Source organism: Pecten maximus, chromosome 7 (assembly GCF_902652985.1).
Source record: "Pecten maximus chromosome 7, xPecMax1.1, whole genome shotgun sequence".
NCBI lineage: Eukaryota > Metazoa > Mollusca > Bivalvia > Pectinida > Pectinidae > Pecten > Pecten maximus.
Window position 1 is genome coordinate 16,302,485 of NC_047021.1, and position 21,318 is coordinate 16,323,802.

Consider the following 21,318-nt stretch of genomic DNA (forward strand, 5'->3'; position numbering starts at 1 on the left):
GTGAAATGCATGTGAATAACATATTGTATTATGGTGCCAAGCTTGTCTTCTTACCCCACACCGGGTGAGGCGTGCAGTTTGTTCTCACAAGGGAGCAGTCTTTCTCTCTCTCCACACCTCTGTTCGAAATGTTCGAAAGAGGGCAGATACTCAAATATGATTTCACATCAAAAAAGGATTATATCTGGAAATCATTGGAGCACATGTTTTTGATGTATTTCACAGAATGTTGTATGAGGTCTGGTAATCGGTCCCAAACTTATCTTGATATGCAAAGCAACTGTTTTGCAGCTTGAAGGCGAAATATTTACTTGATGACTTTGGTAAATTCCCCACTTTCCCTGTTAAACCTTCCACAAACACTTGCAGTTTATCTCAAGTCAGCTACAATGTTCATTGATGAAATAAGAAATTTCTTGTTAAGAGATATTTTAGGGAGAAGGAAAATCGTTTGAATTTGATTAGGTGCCGTATAGCATCTTCACTAAATTCAAATTGATATTTTAAAGTGTAATTAACTTTCAAAGTAAAATTCTAGGATGCTATTATTCAGAAACAAAAACAGAACAATGTTCATTTTGGAGGATGTAAAGATGATCAATTTGAGAAAAAAAAAAAGATGGTACTTGTAATTTAATTTGTTAATTTGTTCTTCTGTGACAAAAAAAATTGTTCACGCTATGCACTGAGAAGCTGATGTGAAATTGTTTATTTAATTATAATGTTTGAAATGTTTGCTGTGTAATAAATCTACGACTGATTGATGATTCTGTATTGGGAGTCTCCCAGCTTCTGAACCTTTATGACCCATGTACAGGCCATAGGTGTCATTTATGATTGTGTGAATGTCACCCCAGGTTCTTTTGAGAGTCACTAACATTTACCTAGAGACTAATATGTTACTGCTGGGACTACAGACAATCTTCCTGAGTCTAATACATGGCCTACAGGACGTAATACCATAGCTCTTTAAAAGCAATTCTTCAGCTTCTATTTCAGTATCCAATAATAAAAAAAGATTGTATATGTGGACAAATACACACAACGCAAAATAAATGATGCTGCCACCATTTATCGAAGATGATTTGCAGGCTATTGAACCAGGAACAATTATGCCTTGGGAGGGAGTCTATAAAAGTACCTCTTATTCAAAATTGTCCCTTTTCTTGCATGTAATATTCCATTACTTATTTCAAATAACTTTTTTAATGGCATAGCCACAATGGTACTGTTATCTGTTAATTTCAGGATATTAGCTCTCTCTTGTTTTTACATTAAATTAATCCATTTATTTTAACCATTCATCATTTTGATTACCATTTGTATCCTACCCAACTGCCAGCTGTTTTTACTTTACTGAGGAAATGTTGACATTGTTTTGTTTTCTGTCTGTCTGTGGGCTATACTGGAGGCAGTCAGCCATACTGATGGTATCACAGAGCTTTATAATGTTCTATCTTTATATCAGCAATACTGTTTTATCGCATTGACATTCATATACAGCTAATGGAATTGAATGGAAAGTAATGAATTTGAGTTTCCACATCATTGCTAGGATGACTGGTATTTGGTGCTCCTAGCTCATGTACAGGAAACAGGTCAATGGTCAAATTCTGCAACAGCAGATTGTGACCTCATGTGTCTTGTCCATCCGACTGTAAGGGAGGATGGTCAACTCTACAACAGCAGACTGACCTCATGTGTTACTGGTCACTGGGACTGTTAGGGTCAATGGTCAACTCTAACAACAGACTGACCTCATGTGTGGCTTGGACTGTTAGGGTCAATGGTCAACTCTACAACAGCAGTTTGACCTCATGTCTGGCTGGTCCCGCGGACTGTTAGGGTCAATGGTCAACTCTACAACAGCAGACTGACCTCATGTCTGGCTGGTCCTGCGGACTGTTAGGGTCAATGGTCAACTCTACAACAGCAGACTGACTTCATGTCTGGCTGGTCCCGCGGACTGTTAGGGTCAGTGGTCAACTCTGCAACAGCAGACTGACCTCATGTCTGGCTGGTCCTGCGGACTGTTAGGGTCAGTGGTCAACTCTACAACAGCAGACTGACCTCATGTCTGGCTGGTCCTGTGGACTGTTAGGGTCAATGGTCAACTCTACAACAGCAGAGTGACATCTTGTCTGGCTGGTCCTGCGGACTGTTAGGGTCAATGGTCAACTCTACAACAGCAGACTGACTTCATGTCTGGCTGGTCCCTCGGACTGTTAGGGTCAGTGGTCAACTCTGCAACAGCAGACTGACCTCATGTCTGGCTGGTCCCTCGGACTGTTAGGGTCAATGGTCAACTCTACAGTAAGGGTCAATGGTCAACTCTAACAGCTGACTGACCTCATGTGTTAGTGTTGTGTCTGAATGTATTTAATTGCTACAGTGTACGATGAGTTTGATATGGGATATTGAAAATTAAGGAACAGAATCGATGGGATATTGAATGAGAATTTTGAGAAGCAATTTGATGTGGAATATTGAGAGTTTAATAAGAGTGTGGGGTACTGAGTGAGAGTTTTGAGTAGCAGTTTGATGTAGGCTATTGAGAGTTTAATAAGAGAGTGGGATGTTGAATGAGAGTTTTGAGTAGCAGTTTGGATGTAGTTGTACTTAATGAATTGCAATTTTCTCTTATCAACATTAATATCTACTGCTCTATGTGATTTCTTTATACACCAGTTTACCCTTATATGAGCTTTCTATTTAAAATTCATTACACAATTTTGATTCATATAAATGTTTTTTCAACAGTCTTATATCATATGGTCTATATTGTTTCTTTGTAGTCTCTGTGCAAGAATATGTTATCATAATCCTCAAGATTTGGTAGAATATAGCTCAGTGGAATATTGTGGAATAATGTGCGACAGTACCAGGATTAGAAAGTGGATAAAATACTTTGTAATTCTGGCCTCATGAGTCACTTCAGCCCAGAACATACAATATGTATTAGATTGTCTATACCCTCTGATCTCAAGATGTCCCCTACTAAAATGTCTGCACGCCTGATACTCTATGTTGTCCCCCAGTAGATTATCTGCCTGGTTTACCATAGTATCCCTAACTAGATTGTCTGCCTGGTTTACCATAGTATCCCTAACTAGATTGTCTGCCCCTGGTTTACCATAGTATCCCTAACTAGATTGTCTGCCCCTGGTTTACCATAGTATCTCTAACTAGATTGTCTGCCCCTGGTTTACCATAGTATCCCTAACTAGATTGTCTGCCCCTGGTTTACCATAGTATCCCTAACTAGATTGTCTGCCTGGTTTACCATAGTATCTCTAACTAGATTGTCTGCCTGGTTTACCATAGTATCCCTAACTAGATTGTCTGCCCCTGGTGTTGCCATGGTATCCCTACTAGATTATCTGCCTGGTTTACCATAGTATCCCTACTAGATTATCTGCCTGGTTTACCATAGTATCCCTACTAGATTATCTGCCTGGTTTACCATAGTATCCCTACTAGATTATCTGCCTGGTTTACCATAGTATCCCTAACTAGATTGTCTGCCTGGTTTACCATAGTATCCCTAACTAGATTGTCTGCCCCTGGTTTACCATAGTATCCCTAACTAGATTGTCTGCCCCTGGTTTACCATAGTATCCCTAACTAGATTGTCTGCCCCTGGTTTACCATAGTATCCCTAACTAGATTGTCTGCCCCTGGTTTACCATAGTATCCCTAACTAGAATGTCTGCCCCTGGTTTACCATAGTATCCCTAACTAGATTGTCTGCCCCTGGTTTACCATAGTATCCCTAACTAGATTGTCTGCCCCTGGTTTACCATAGTATCCCTAACTAGATTGTCTGCCCCTGGTGTTGCATTGAAGTGCACGTATATTTGGTACCCTACTGGCCAGGATATAGTCATGTGTTGGGCCCCAACTGTGACACCAGCCTTATACTGTACAATTTATTGTGGCCAGGAAATAGTCATGTGTTGGGCCCCAACTGTGACACCAGCCTTATACTGTACAATTTATTGTGTAACTTTGACAACTCTGATAAAAAATGTGCACAATATGTCTTTGGTTTTTGTCAACAACCCAAGATTTGGGAAGAAAGAAATATTAATGCTGTAGGTATCACATAGAGAATTGACCCACAATCTAAGCTTCATCCACATCCTTGCTGTTTTGTATTTCTGGGAGCATTTCAGGCCCTGTGGTTTGTTTGTGTGATTCTGTGAATAATAAAAAATAAAGCAATAGAAGTGAAGAAAAGAAAAAATAAGGAAGCATTGGTTTGTCAGGACTTCCATCAATAGAATTTGGAATTAGAATATATACAATTCATGAATTCAATTTCATACATTTTTGATATGTCTGACTCAAAATTGTCAAGGAATAAATTATTGATGGGCTGTAAAACCTACTGTATACACATGGTACTGCTTCTTCTTCAATAGATATTGAATACAATCTAGCCAATGAGATGGCACTGAATGTATTACCAAAGACAATAAAGTAGAAATAAGGAAATCATAGGCTAGGGTATGTGACACATGATGTATTAGGACCCGGAACATTTTCAATGGTGACTGAAGTATCCCCCCCCCCCCCCCCCCCCCCCCCCAAAAAAAGAAAGAGGCATGGAGATAATGGCAAAGATGGATAGACTATTACACAAACATGTCATTGACCACAAAGAACAGACAGACACTCTATTACAAACATGTCATTGAATTAGACCATATAGAACAGATGGACAAAGTCTATTACAAACATGTCATAGACCACATAGAACAGATGCACAATCTATTACAAACATGTCATAGACCATGTAGATCAGATGGACAAAGTCTATTACAAACATGTCATAGACCACATAGAACAGATGCACAATCTATTACCAACATGTCATAGACCACATAGAACAGATGGACAATCTATTATAAACATGTCATAGACCACATAGAACAGATGGACAAAGTCTATTACAAACATGTCATAGACCACATAGAACAGATGCACAATCTATTACAAACATGTCATAGACCATGTAGATCAGATGGACAAAGTCTATTACAAACATGTCATAGACCACATAGAACAGATGGACAAAGTATATTACAAACATGTCATAGACCACATAGAACAGATGCACAATCTATTACCAACATGTCATAGACCACATAGAACAGATGGACAATCTATTACAAACATGGCATAGACCAAAAAGAACAGATGGACAAAGTCTATTACAAACATGTCATAGACGACATAGAACAGATGGACAATCTATTACAAACATGCCATAGACCAAAAAGTACAGATGGACAAAGTCTATTACAAACATGTCATATAGACCACATAGAACAGATAGACAATATATTACAAACATGTCAAAGACCACATAGAACAGTTGGACAATCTATTACCAACATGTCATAGACCACATAGAACAGATGGACAAAGTCTATGACAAACATGTCAAAGACCACATAGAACAGATGGACAATCTATTACAAACATGTTATAGACCACATAGAACAGATGGACAAAGTCTATTACAAACATGTCAGACCACATAGAACAGATGGACAAAGTCTATTACAAACATGTCATAGACCACATAGAACAGATGGACAATCTATTACAAACATGTCATAGACCACATAGAACAGATGGACAAAGTCTATTACAAACATGTCATAGACCACATAGAACAGATGGACAATCTATTACCAGCATGTCATAGACCACATAGAACAGTTGGACAAAGTCTATTACAAACATGTCATAGACCATGCAGAACAGATGGACAATCTATTATAAACATGTCATAGACCACATAGAACAGATGGACAAAGTCTATTACAAACATGTCATAGACCAAAAAGAACAGATGGACAAAGTCTATTACAAACATGTCATAGACCACATAGAACAGATAGACAAAGTCGATTACAAACATGTTATAGACCACATAGAACAGATGGATAATCTATTATAAACATGGCATAGACCACAAAGAACAGATGGACAATGTCTATTACAAACATGTCATTGACCACATTGAACAGTTGGACAAAGTCTATTACAAACATGTCAAAGACCACAAAGAACAGATGGACAAAGTCTATTACAAACATGTCATAGACGACATAGAACAGATGGACAATCTATTACAAACATGTCATAGACCAAAAAGTACAGATGGACAAAGTCTATTACAAACATGTCATATAGACCACATAGAACAGATGGACAATCTATTACAAACATGTCATAGACCACATAGAACAGATGGACAAAGTATATTACAAACATGTCATAGACCACATAGAACAGATGGACAATCTATTACAAACATGGCATAGACCACATAGAACAGATGGACAATCTATTACAAACATGGCATAGACCAAAAAGTACAGATGGACAAAGTCTATTACAAACATGTCATAGACCACATAGAACAGATGGACAAAGTCTATTACAAACATGTCATAGACCACATAGAACAGATGGACAATCTATTATAAACATGGCATAGACCACATAGTACAGATGGACAAAGTCTATTACAAACAATGTTCTGAAAAAAGGAAACAATGTTGTTTCCATTGATGTTATTGGTCAGACAGTGTTACTCTGTACTTCCTTTTATTACCATGGTAACCACAAATAAATGGTGAAATTTGGTTTAACAATTTTCCTTAATGAAGAACTTAGGACAAAAATTCCCTTCACTACCAGTTTAAAAACATTTGGGGTTTTGAAGCAACCATGGCATTTATCGGAGCAAAGTAATCTACCAAATTTTTTCTCAGATAAGCACCCTTCTCCTAATGTAAAAGTTTAGTACCATATGTATCCTCGAATAAGCCCCCTCCCATAGAATATTAAATTTTGGGGAGGGCTAGGGCTTATTGATGAGCCACAATTAGCTTATAATGACTATTTTCATGTTGGTAATCCTGTAAAACAATGAAGAAGGGTGCTTAATTGTGGACAGGGTTTTATTTGTGGATAAATACGATAATGATAGCATATAAGACAGTTATATAAGTATAACAGCGTGGACCTATAGAAAGTCTCCCCTGTGTTTTATTATCGTAACCTTATACTGTACTCTAATGGAAGAATGATACACTAAAGTGTGGTGTTGCCAAATTGTACCAATTTTGTACAAAAACCTGGTGAAATCAGACATGAATGTGACAAGATATACCGTGACTGCCAAGATGAATCTTGTCACATCAGCTGAGGGCCTGAGAAATTGTAGGTCTTGTTTCAGACTAAGATATTAGTCTAGTTTCATGAAAATTGAATCAAATGTAGTTTGTGATGCTGTGATGAAATTGTAAACTGTTGTGGTTGGTATGTATCCTCTGTATTAGATAATATATAGCCAGAGTTGGAGTAAACAGGAGTATGTTAGGGACATGTAAAAGCATTTCTCCGATAGAATATTTGCTGTGTCGGACAAAAGATTGATTAGATGTCTGGCCTACAATCCAATGCCCCAAGAAATACTGCCACTGAAAAGAAGAAAAATAAGACAGAGCCTTATGAATTTGAAACCCAATTTATCAGATGACAGTTTATTCCAAAAACTACTGGTAGTAAGGGTATAATTGAGACAGTGGTATAAGATGGTCAGCAGCCTATATAGGTATATGGTGGAGACAGTGGTATCAGATGGTCAGCAGCCTATATAGGTATATGGTGGAGACAGTGGTATAAGATGGCCAGCAGCCTATATAGGTATATGGTGGAGACAGTGGTATAAGATGGTCAGCAGCCTATATAGGTATATGGTGGAGACAGTGGTATAAGATGGTCAGCAGCCTATATAGGTATATGGTGGAGACAGTGGTATCAGATGGTCAGCAGCCTATATAGGTATATGCTGGTGAAGATAGGTATAGCAGTATTAACATTCTATTGTAACTGCATGTGTTTAGGAAGAATCCACAACAGGAATAATAACGGAATGGACTGGAACATTTTTCATCATTGTTACTTTTTTAATTTAATACTGTACTTCCTGATAAGTCTGGAGAGATAGTACTTCCTGATAAAGTCTGGTGAGATACTACTTCCTAATAAAGTGTGGTGAAATACTGTAGTTCCTAATAAAGTGTGGTGAAATACTGTACTTCCTAATAAAGTCTGGTGAGAAACTGTACTTCCTGATAAAGTCTGGTGAGATACTATACTTCCTGATAAAGTCTGGTGAAATACTGTACTTCCTGATAAAGTCTGGTGAGATACTACTTCCTAATAAAGTCTGGTGAGAAACTGTACTTCCTGATAAAGTCTGGTGAAATACTGTACTTCCTGATTAAGTCTGGTGAAATACTGTACTTCCTGATAAAGTCTGGTGAAATACTGTACTTCCTAATAAAGTCTGGTGAGAAACTGTACTTCCTGATAAAGTCTGGTGAGAAACTGTACTTCCTGATTAAGTCTGGTGAAATACTGTACTTCCTGATTAAGTCTGGTGAAATACTACACTTCCTGATTCAGTCTGGTGAGATACTATACTTCCTGATTAAGTCTGGTGAGATACTGCACTTCCTGATTAAGTCTGGTGAAATACTGTACTTCCTGATAAAGTCTGGTGAAATACTGTACTTCCCGATAAAGTCTGGTCAAATACTGTACTTCCTGATAAAGTCTGGTCAAATACTGCACTTCCTGATAAAGTCTGGTGAAATACTACACTTCCTGATAAAGTCTGGTGAGATACTGTACTTCCTGATAAAGTCTGGTGAGATACTACTTCCTGATAAAGTCTGGTGAGATACTACACTTCCTGATAAAGTCTGGTGAGATACTGTACTTCCTGTTAAAGTCTGGTGAAATACTACACTTCCTAATAAAGTCTGGTGAAATACTGTACTTCCTGATAAAGTCTGGTTAAATACTACACTTCCTGATAAAGTCTGGTGAAATACTACACTTCCTGATAAAGTCTGGTCAAATACTGTACTTCCTGATAAAGTCTGGTTAAATACTACACTTCCTGATAAAGTCTGGTCAAATACTGCACTTCCTGATAAAGTCTGGTGAAATACTACACTTCCTGATAAAGTCTGGTCAAATACTACACTTCCTGATAAAGTCTGGTCAAATACTGTACTTCCTGATAAAGTCTGGTGAAATACTACACTTCCTGATAAAGTCTGGTCAAATACTGTACTTCCCGATAAAGTCTGGTTAAATACTACACTTCCTGATAAAGTCTGGTGAAATACTACACTTCCTGATAAAGTCTGGTCAAATACTGTACTTCCCGATAAAGTCTGGTTAAATACTACACTTCCTGATAAAGTCTGGTGAAATACTGTACTTCCTGATAAAGTCTGGTGAAATACTGTACTTCCCGATAAAGTCTGGTCAAATACTGTACTTCCTGATAAAGTCTGGTCAAATACTGCACTTCCTGATAAAGTCTGGTGAAATACTACACTTCCTGATAAAGTCTGGTCAAATACTGTACTTCCTGATAAAGTCTGGTTAAATACTACACTTCCTGATAAAGTCTGGTGAAATACTGTACTTCCTATAATAAGGAACTGCAGTGTTACATACAGGTCCAGACTAATCAGGTACTACAGTGTTACATACAGGTCCTGACTAATCAGGTACATGTACTACAGTGTTACAGATGCAGACTTATCAGGTACTACAGTGTTACAGGTCCAGACTAATCAGGTACTACAGTGTTACATACAGGTCCAGACTAATCAGGTACTACAGTGTTACATACAAGTCCAGACTAATCAGGTACTACAGTGTTACATACAGGTCAAGACTAATCAGGTACTACAGTGTTACAGGTCCTGACTAATCAGGTACTACAGTGTTACATACAGGTCCTGACTAATCAGGTACTACAGTGTTACATACATGTCCAGACTAATCAGGTACTACAGTGTTACATACAGGTCCAGACTAATCAGGTACTACAGTGTTACATACAGGTCCAGACTAATCAGGTACTACAGTGTTACATACAGGTCCAGACTAATCAGGTACTACAGTGTTACAGGTCCAGACTAATCAGGTACTACAGTGTTACATACAGGTCCAGACTAATCAGGTACTACAGTGTTACATATAGGTCCAGACTAATCAGGTACTACAGTGTTACATACAGGTCCAGACTAATCAGGTACTACAGTGTTACATACAGGTCCAGACTAATCAGGTACTACAGTGTTACATACAGGTCCAGACTAATCAGGTACTACAGTGTTACTGGCCCAGACTAATAAGGTACTACAGTGTTACATACAGGTCCAGACTAATCAGGTACTACAGTGTTACATACAGGTCCAGACTAATCAGGTACTACAGTGTTACATACAGGTCCAGACTAATCAGGTACTACAGTATTACAGGTCCAGACTAATCAGGTACAACAGTGTTACATACAGGTCCAGACTAATCAGGTACTACAGTGTTACATACAGGTCCAGACTAATCAGGTACTGCAGTGTTACATACAGGTCCAGACTAATCAGGTACTACAGTGTTACATACAGGTCCAGACTAATGAGGTACTACAGTGTTACATACAGGTCCAGACTAATGAGGTACTACAGTGTTACATACAGGTCCAGACTAATGAGGTACTACAGTGTTACATACAGGTCCAGACTAATGAGGTACTACAGTGTTACATACAGGTCCAGACTAATCAGGTACTACAGTGTTACATACAGGTCCAGACTAATCAGGTACTACAGTGTTACATACAGGTCCAGACTAATCAGGTACTACAGTGTTATAGGTCCAGACTAATCAGGTACTACAGTGTTACAGGTCCAGACTAATCAGGTACTACAGTGTTACATACAGGTCCAGACTAATCAGGTACTACAGTGTTAGAGGTCCAGACTAATCAGGTACTACAGTGTTACATACAGGTCCAGACTAATCAGGTACTACAGTATTACAGGTCCAGACTAATCAGGTACAACAGTGTTACATACAGGTCCAGACTAATCAGGTACTTCAGTGTTACATACAGGTCCAGACTAATCAGGTATTGCAGTGTTACATACAGGTCCAGACTAATCAGGTACTACAGTGTTACATACAGGTCCAGACTAATCAGGTACTACAGTGTTACATACAGGTCCAGACTAATCAGGTACTACAGTGTTACATACAGGTCCAGACTAATCAGGTACTACAGTGTTACATACAGGTCCAGACTAATGAGGTACTACAGTGTTACATACAGGTCCAGACTAATGAGGTACTACAGTGTTACATACAGGTCCAGACTAATCAGGTACTACAGTGTTACATACAGGTCCAGACTAATCAGGTACTACAGTGTTATAGGTCCAGACTAATCAGGTACTACAGTGTTACAGGTCCAGACTAATCAGGTACTACAGTGTTACATACAGGTCCAGACTACTCAGGTACTACAGTGTTACAGGTCCAGACTAATCAGGTACTACAGTGTTATGTACAGGTCCAGACTAATCAGGTACTACAGTGTTAAACAATGAGCTGGAAGACTGAGAAACAAGTAAGTAGTGATTTTAGTGAGCAGTTTAAAACTCAGTTCTGTATGAACTGCTTTTGGCTGATCTGAACACAAAACATCAAATCCAGTTACCTTAGATTACAGAACCTAACGCGACAACAATACAGACAGAAGTTGCGTGTCAGAGGCAATAGTCACTTGACTTACATAGCTAACTGCTGGTTGCTGTTGGAAAAATCCATGAAATTTAGCAAAGGAAAGCTAGAGAAAATAAGATTACCTATAAAGTGTAGGTTTAATGTTCTGTTGGCTCAATATGATTGTTTGTCAACTTGCTGTTCCTTGTGTTATTAATCTCTCTATATACAGTTAATTCAATATAGTAAAAATATTTTCTTTTTCACAGCAGCAAATCACACAGATGTCATAGAAAAGTATTTATGATGCAGATAATTCCTAAATTAATGGTTGTTAAAAGCAGACCGAGACAGAAAGCAGCTAACCATCCAGCAAGCACATAGCTAACATGGTATTGGTGCCGAAAACTCATCAGCATTGAGCGAGATAAACATGTGCTGACGAAAATTGATGATAAAAACTGTTCAAATTCTATACAAAACTTTTTTTTTGTTTTTTCCCTTTGGGATAATAGATAGAGTTCCTAAAGTTCAGTATCATTTCTTCTTCATCTTCTGGCTGAGCACGCTCTTCCCCAGCATTGTGCTAGTGATGACGCACTATCTCTTGACAGTAATGAAAAATGGTGTTCACCTCAGCAAAACAAATAACAAATATTGTACAACATTTGTCTAAAAATGTCACATGATCACCTCTTATAGTACATGGATCAATGTTTCAGTTAGGTCACAAGTACATGGATTCTTTGGTTCAGTCAGGTCACATGATCATGTCTAATAGTACATGGATTCCATGGTTCAGTCAGGTCACATGATCATGTCTAATAGTACATGGATTCAATGGTTCAGTCAGGTCACATGATCATGCATGTCTAATAGTACACGGATTCAATGGTTCAGTCAGGTCACATGATCATATCTAATAGTACATGGATTCCATGGTTCAGTCAGGTCACATGATCATGTGTAATAGTACATGGATTCCTTGGTTCAGTCAGGTCACATGATCATGTGTAATAGTACACAGATTCAATGGTTCAATCAGGTCACATGATCATGTCTAATAGTACACAGATTCAATGGTTCAGTCAAGTCACATGATCATGTGTAATAGTACACCGATTCAATGGTTCAGTCAGGTCACATGATCATGTGTAATAGTACATGGATTCAATGGTTCAGTCAGGTCACATGATCTGTGAGACCTCTAGTAGTACATTGAGAATCAGGCTCTGGTGGCCATTATTCAGTCAGGTCACAAGATCACGACTTAAGTACATGGAATCAGATTCTGGCAGCCTTGGTTCGTCACGACTTATAGTACATGGAATCAGGTTCTGGCAGCCTTAATTGTTTCATCACCACTCATAATACATGGAATTAGGTTCTGACAGAGATCACATCTAACAGAAATATAACATGACTTTCAGAATATGTTACATTATCACATGCACTTTGTACATGTCATATAACATGGTCTTATGTCTGCAGGACATACATGGATGTGTTGAACAGTAATGCTTCATGACTTTATACAATAAATAAATATGTGATACGTTCCAACAGCATCAGATGACATTGTACAAGGTTTATATCTGTATGTTATCCAACAGTGTGACTTCACTTTTTTCATCAGTATATCAAATGGAATGTTCCGATATTGTCAGATAATGGTATCAAGTGACATATGGCTCACGAATCACATCTGATATTGTCTGATAGTATTAGATATCATTTAATGGCTGCGATAGCTCCGTCCAGAAAGTATTGGGCAAATGGTGTTGTTTTGTCCCTACCAAGGGAAACTTTGGCCTCATTGGAGTCTTCTCTACATTTCACTTGTTTGACCGGTGGGAGCACTGGCATGAAAACCTTTGGTTTGACATGACAATATTCATACTTTTATTGACCAATGAAAATGCTTCTCATTAATGAAGCTCTTCTTCGACTGGCAGATATAAATGGTATACCAAGATGGCTGCGCTCATGTGTGAGCATTGTTTGTTATCTAGACATCTCACCAAACAAAAAACATATAAAACAATGTTTCTGATTGGTTAGATGTTCTATAGCCATTTTCTATAAAACCAATCAGATTACTTGATTTGTTTTATAAATAATTCATGAAATGTGCCCTCACAGGATTGATCGGGAGCCATGTGAGGACCAATCATGTAGGTATACTGACAATGTACCAAGGGTAGGATGAGGTTCCCAGGAATCTCAGGTCCGGGAATGTCCTATGATATGTTCATGAGCAAGACTCAGTGATGTCCTTCATCCCATACACTCTAGTTTTTGTCTATGACAGGCCATATAAATACCCTTGCTGTAAATAGGTCATTAGTCCATCAAACCGACCAACCAACCTTCAAATGTGATATGTCACTTGATTAACAGTGTCATGTGACCTCATCAAAAGTATCATGTGACCTAATCTAAGTGTGACATGATGTATGACCTTATAATATTGGTGTCAGATTATTTTCTCGATTATACAGACAAAAATGTTTGACATTTTTACATGTAAATAAAATGCAGTTTTCCGCCAAATTAACCTTTGATGACTACAGGAGAATTTATAGTATGTGTATACATGTGTGGTTAGCATGTGGCTTGTTGTAACACAATAATGTCTAGACCTAAGTTAATTTTTAATGTTGAGTGTGAGCTGTTTGATGTACTATCAACATTGATGGTTAACAGATGGAAGTCTAAAATGTTACAAGATGATGACTCAAATGTTGTTAGCTGTTTATTGGACAACATTTGTAAAACAGCATTACATGGCCGATAATGTTTGTCTCGTACCACCTAAATAAACATGCGAGGCTGCCAGCTTTTTAAGCTTTTTCTCTGTGTCAAAATAAACATGTATAACTTACGATGTCTATATTTACATGTATCATTCTGTCCCTTTGAAGTCCTTATCAGCTTCCAATACATGATAATATCTAAACCATATGACTCTTTATGCAGATCCATCTTTCTGTGTTACAGTTAATGTATCATATGTTTTGGGTCATGTGTACTTTCCTGTTTTCATAATATATAGCATGCCACAGGCAATTATAAGACAAGGACATGTTCTCTAGTCAATCACTATCCTGACAATTGTAATCACCTAATTCCTATATGTGAGAGGCTGTCTGAGTGTTAACAACATGGAAATGTACACATTGTTGAGAATGTGTTCTTATGTTTACAATGGTTAGCTATTGCATACCTTCTTATGTTTCACTTTTGATCCTGTTGATATATATATATATACAAGAGAATGCTATAATTATGCATTTCACATTTATTATGTGTTGATGATATAAATGACTTACAATAAGATTTATTTAAACAATTGTTTTCATTTTGCGATAATTATTATAGCTACATATATTGCTAAGATAAAGTTACTTGAGCTAACTCCCTTCTCCATATTATACCTAGTGCTTTTAAATGTGCAGTACTAGAGTTATTTCCCTTTCCAATGGTATACCTTAGTGTTACTTAGTGATTAGTACAGTACCTAGAGTTATCTCCCCTCCCCATGGTATACCTAGTGTTACTAAGTGCGATTACCTAGAGTTATCTCCCTTTCCAATGGTATACCTTAGTGTTACTTAGTGATTAATACAGTACCTAGAGTTATCTCCCCTCCCCATGGTATACCTAGTGTTACTAAGTGCGATTACCTAGAGTTATCTCCCTTCTCCATAGTATACCGATGTTCACTAAGTGCGATTACCTAGAGTTATCTCCCTTCTCCATAGTATACCGATGTTCACTAAGTGTGATTACCTAGAGTTATCTCCTTTCTCCATAGTATACCGATGTTCACTAAGTGTGATTACCTAGAGTTATCTCCCTTCTCCATAGTACACCGATGTTCACTAAGTGTGATTACCTAGAGTTATCTCCCTTCCTTGCTGTGTTGCTGGTGTGTTGTACCTGAGATAATGGACAGTATATCAATTCTCTACAGTCTACCACTGCTGTCTTCCTTCCCCACAGTTTACAAGGTATATGTACAGAATTATCTCCCTTGTCACCTTTTACCAGGTAAATACATAGAGTAACCTCTGGTCCTAGCAATTTACCAGGTAAACACAGAGTACCTTCCGTCCTAGCAATTTACCAGGTAAACACAGAGTACCTCCCATCCTAGCAATTTACCAGGTAAACACAGAGTACCTCCCATCCTAGCAATTTACCAGGTAAACACAGAGTACCTTCCGTCCTAGCAATTTACCAGGTAAACACAGAGTACCTTCCGTCCTAGCAATTTACCAGGTAAATACATAGAGTAACCTCCTGTCCTAGCAATTTACCAGGTAAATGGATAGATAAACCTAAAAAGTAATTTATATAAACTTCCGTCCCTTACAGTTTTCCAGGTCAACTTGTAGATTAACCTCCCATCCCAACAGTTTTCCAGGTCAATACAGTGCCAACAGTTATGCGGTTATATGGTGGGAGTCACATTCACAGAGTTCGGGTGTAGTTTTCTAAGTATATACATAGAGTTGCCCCCCTTGCCCACAACTTTTCAGCTATATGCAGGTCTCGCACAACTAATTATTTCACTATATGTTATTACCAATGACTCAATCCCCTCAATCGCTCATTTGATGTTCAAATGTTGTGAAATGTATATCAAATTAAAGTTTGAAGATTTCCCTATCAGAAAAATGATGTAATTGGATAGGTTTAATAGCATATAAGAGCACACCTGTACTTGGAAGACAGTAATCCTGATATTTACAGTGCACAGGGGAACCCCCACCTGGGGAATTCCCGCCATTTTACACCTGGATTCCTACATCTTTCTATTTATACCAGGAGTGTATATTTTTGATTTTTACAATCTCAAGACCCTACTCTTTATTCTAGTATATAGAAAGTACCCATTGCATGTGTTATTTACTCAGGAAATAGCTACAAACCCTAAGAAACATATTTTCTTCAGGGACTTGGTTCAGGTGAAACACCAGCTGATTGGCTGAATTAGTTGTGTGAGACCTGCATAGAAATATCTTCCTTGCCCCATAGTTCAATCCCTTCCCCAGAGGTTTTTCAGATGAATGAATAGAGTAACTTCCCTTCCCCACGGTACTAATATTGCCAGATGTGTGGCGAGACTAATGTGTTATTTCAGCTGAGTTACTTTTTGTCCTTTTCCCCACTCTGTGCTTCAGTCCTGATGAAGACAGATTACATCTGTTGTTCATTTCTCCAACTCCAAGTACTTGTATTGATTGAGCTCAACGACATGGTCTATTATAACATATCATTAAGTGATCCATGTATTACTTTTACAATTAATTATGCGATTCCACCGTCATCATCATGGTCATCATCATCATCTGTAAAAGTGTGCTAAATTAAACACAAATGTATCATTTGTTATGATCGTTTAAAGATTTCCCCCCAATGGTTTCCTGATGACAATGTTTACCAAGTTTCTTTGATGTATCACCTCTGGGGTGAAATGCCATGATCTCGGAGGAATACAATACCAGAACAAGGGCTATACACAGGGTTTAACTCTCCCTCTGTCGGATATTTCCTCCATTGCCACTCTAAAAGTGACAGAAGGCAAATGGCAAGTTGTATCAAAGGAAACCCAATTATAAGTTTAGCATTCCAGTAATATACCAACAAAAAACTTACAAATTCCATTGCTGGTATACGTTCACTCATAATCAGATGAAAGGGATATAAAACTCATAAGCCATCTTGGAAGGCAGGAACATATGATAGAGGATTGCACTAGTTTTAATTGGTTTGACTTTGGTACCGTAACACTCGATAGAAATCTTACTGTTCCTTGTCACTTGGTCGAGCAAATAACCATCAACATTAATGGCCATCGCTGCTTGCTAAGGTTAAGTTTTTGTTTCATGTACAATTCTCCAATTTTTTATTGGCTAATTTCATCAGAAATGTAAATCAAGTTAATTGAAAGGACCTGTGTATACAAATGTTCCTGATTTACTGAGCTATACTGGCATCAGACTCAAACACCGCCTACCAAAAACCTCATATGAACAGACTTGACTTTTTATCAAGTTTTACAGGAAGAAATTAATGCTTTAAGGGTTGTTCTTGGATAGAAATCAGAAAAAATATTTAAAATGTGAAACACTTTAGCCCACATCAGTCTATCACTGCTACAAATTGCTATCAAATTGGAGACGTTCTGTCATAGGTGGCGTGCCATTAGAGGTTAAAGACATGCCTAGGTTCCATATTATACAGACCTAATGTGTACAAATGATTCAACTTGGTGATGCGGGATACACAATACATTTCCCGGAAAAGTAATTTGGCATTTGAATAGATTTAATTCTGAACTTTTTCCCCCTTGATGCTTACATGGTGTTTAAAATCCTACCCAGACTAAGACAATCTGTGTATAGGGAACAGTTCAGACAGAAATGTTTGTTAGCCTGGAGATATAATGTTTAAGACATTGTCCTTTAGGGCTCAATGATAGGGTAGAATAAAGAAGTGTACGTTACCTAATCATTCTTCCTCTGTAACATGTCTTGTTACTGAATTTAGTTGACTTTTAACTTTTTGTTACAGACTGGAGAAACTAACTACTGTGGAAACACGACCGACAGCAAACGGTATGGTCCCATCCAGGGTCGAAACCCTATCTTCCAGACACCTATTATTGAATTTCCTCACACTGTTCTCACCTCTGTGGCTGTCACATCAAAAAATAACAATGTCCTTCTTTTCCTGGGTACCAAGGATGGTACTCTGAAAAAGGTAAGTGAATGTTGGAAAGTTGTCACCATCTTTACTTGGAAGAGCATATTGATCAACCCTTCATATTTTACCCTCTGTACCAGTAAGGACATGTTGATAAGTCCAGTCCTTCTGTACCAGTAAGGACATGTTGATAAGTCCAGACCTTCTGTACCAGTAAGGGACCAGTCAATGAACATGTTGACTCAGTCTTCGTACAAATGATCATTGTAGCGTTCTGTAAGTGGCGTTAGCCCAAACTTGACAGTTAAGACATGCTAAGTCCAATTTTACCAATAAGGTGTTGAAATGTCCATCTTCGACCAGTGGACATGTGAGTAGTCATCGCCCAGTACATGTTGATCCGCCTCTGTACAGTAATGGCATTTGAATCAGATTCTGTACAATAGGAACATTTTATCCCAGTCCTTACTGTATAAGGACATGTTATAATCCATCCTTGACTAAGGACATTTGATAGTCCGACTTCGTACAGTAAATGTGTTAGTCAGCCTTCGACAGTAAGGACATGTTTAAGACAGTCCTTTTACCATAAGACATGTGATAAGTCAGCTTCTGTACCATAGCTTATATCCAGTCCTCTGTAACAGTAAGCTTTGTAGTCAGCATTCTGAATAAGGACATTTATATCAACTTCTGTATGTTACAGGACTGTGATAAGTCTACCCTCTGTACCAGTAAGGACATGTTGATAAGTCCAGTCCTTCTGTACCAGTAAGGACATGTTGATAAGTCCAGACCTTCTGTACCAGTAAGGACATGTTGATAAGTCCAGTCCTTCTGTACCAGTAAGGACATGTTGATAAGTCCAGTCCTTCTGTACCAGTAAGGACATGTTGATAAGTCCAGTCCTTCTGTACCAGTAAGGACATGTTGATAAGTCCAGTCCTTCTGTACCAGTAAGGACATGTTGATAAGTCCAGTCCTTCTGTACCAGTAAGGACATGTTGATAAGTCCAGTCCTTCTGTACCAGTAAGGACATGTTGATAAGTCCAGTCCTTCTGTACCAGTAAGGACATGTTGATAAGTCCAGTCCTTCTGTACCAGTAAGGACATGTTGATAAGTCCAGTCCTTCTGTACCAGTAAGGACATGTTGATAAGTCCAGTCCTTCTGTACCAATAAGGACATGTTGATAAGTCCAGTCTGTACAGTAAGGACATGTTGATAAGTCCAGTCCTTCTGTACCAGTAAGGACATGTTGATAATTCCTCGAGTCCTTCTGTACCAGTAAGGACATGTCGATAAGTCCAGACCTTCTGTACCAATAAGGACATGTTGATAAGTCCAGTCCTTCTGTACCAGTAAGGACATGTTGATATTTCCTCGAGTCCTTCTGTACCAGTAAGGACATGTTGATAAGTCCAGTCCTTCTGTACCAGTAAGGACATGTTGATAATTCCTCGAGTCCTTCTGTACCAGTAAGGACATGTTGATAAGTCCAGTCCTTCTGTACCAGTAAGGACATGTTGATAAGTCCAGTCCTTCTGTACCAGTAAGGACATGTTGATAAGTCCAGTCCTTCTGTACCAGTAAGGACATGTTGATAAGTCCAGTCCTTCTGTACCAGTAAGGACATGTTGATAAGTCCAGTCCTTCTGTACCAGTAAGGACATGTTGATAAGTCCAGACCTTCTGTACCAGTAAGGACATGTTGATAAGTCCAGTCCTTCTGTACCAGTAAGGACATGTTGATAAGTCCAGACCTTCTGTACCAGTAAGACCCCAGTCCTTCTGTACCAGTTAGGACATGTTGATAAGTCCAGTCCATCTGTACCAGTAAGGACATGTTGATAAGTCCAGTCCTTCTGTACCAGTAAGGACATGTTGATAAGTCAAGTCCTTCTGTACCAGTAAGGACATGTTGATAAGTCCAGTCCTTCTGTACCAGTAAGGACATGCTGATAAGCCCAGTCCTTCTGTACCAATAAGGACATGTTGATAAGTCCAGTCCTTCTGTACCAGTAAGGACATGTTGATAAGTCCAGACCTTCTGTACCAGTAAGGACATGTTGATAAGCCCAGTCCTTCTGTACCAGTAAGGACATGTTAATAAGTCCAGTCCTTCTGTACCAGTAAGGACATGTTGATAAGTCCAGACCTTCTGTACCAGTAAGGACATGTTGATAAGTCAAGTCCTTCTGTACCAGTAAGGACATGTTGATAAGTCCAGACCTTCTGTACCAGTAAGGACATGTTGATAAGTCCAGTCCTTCTGTACCAGTAAAGACATGTTGATAAGTCCAGACCTTCTGTACCAATAAGGACATGTTGATAAGTCCAGTCCTTCTGTACCAGTAAGGACATGTTGATAAGTCCAGTCCTTCTGTACCAGTAAGACCCCAGTCCTTCTGTACCAGTAAGGACATGTTGATAAGTCCAGTCCTTCTGTACCAGTAAGGACATGTTGATAAGTCCAGACCTTCTGTACCAGTAAGGACATGTTGATAAGTCCAGTCCTTCTGTACCAGTAAGGACATGTTGATAAGACAGAAATGTGTATACCCCCTATATTTTCTGATAAGTCTCTCTGACCAGACCAAACTACCTTATTACATTTATTGTTGCCCTTCAGGTGATCCAGTCCCCAGGCAACATTGTGTCTGTAGTCCAGTCACAAGGTACGTAAACTGGCCCTAACAGATGTTATCACTGATCACAAGGTACGTAAACTGGCCCTAACTGTATGTTATCACTGATCACAAGGTACGTAAACTGGCCCTAACAGATGTTATCACTGATCACAAGGTACGTAAACTGGCCCTAACAGATGTTATCACTGATCACAAGGTACGTAAACTGGCCCTAACTGTATGTTATCACTGATCACAAGGTACGTAAACTGGCCCTAACTGTATGTTATCACTGATCACAAGGTACGTAAACTGGCCCTAACTGTATGTTATCACTGATCACAAGGTACGTAAACTGGCC

General features: G+C 38.5%; 1 protein-coding gene across 1 annotated transcript in view; it reads left to right on the forward strand.

Moving 5' to 3' along the window:
- Positions 1 to 21,013, forward strand: part of LOC117331090 (plexin-B-like) — a 68,553-nt gene extending 47,540 nt beyond the window's left edge. Inside the window, exons 3-4 of the mRNA XM_033889686.1 lie at positions 18,196 to 18,384; positions 20,960 to 21,013. Coding sequence (XP_033745577.1) covers positions 18,196 to 18,384; positions 20,960 to 21,013 — 243 coding nt within the window. The remainder of the gene's footprint in view (positions 1 to 18,195; positions 18,385 to 20,959) is intronic.
- Positions 21,014 to 21,318: the final 305 nt, after the last annotated feature.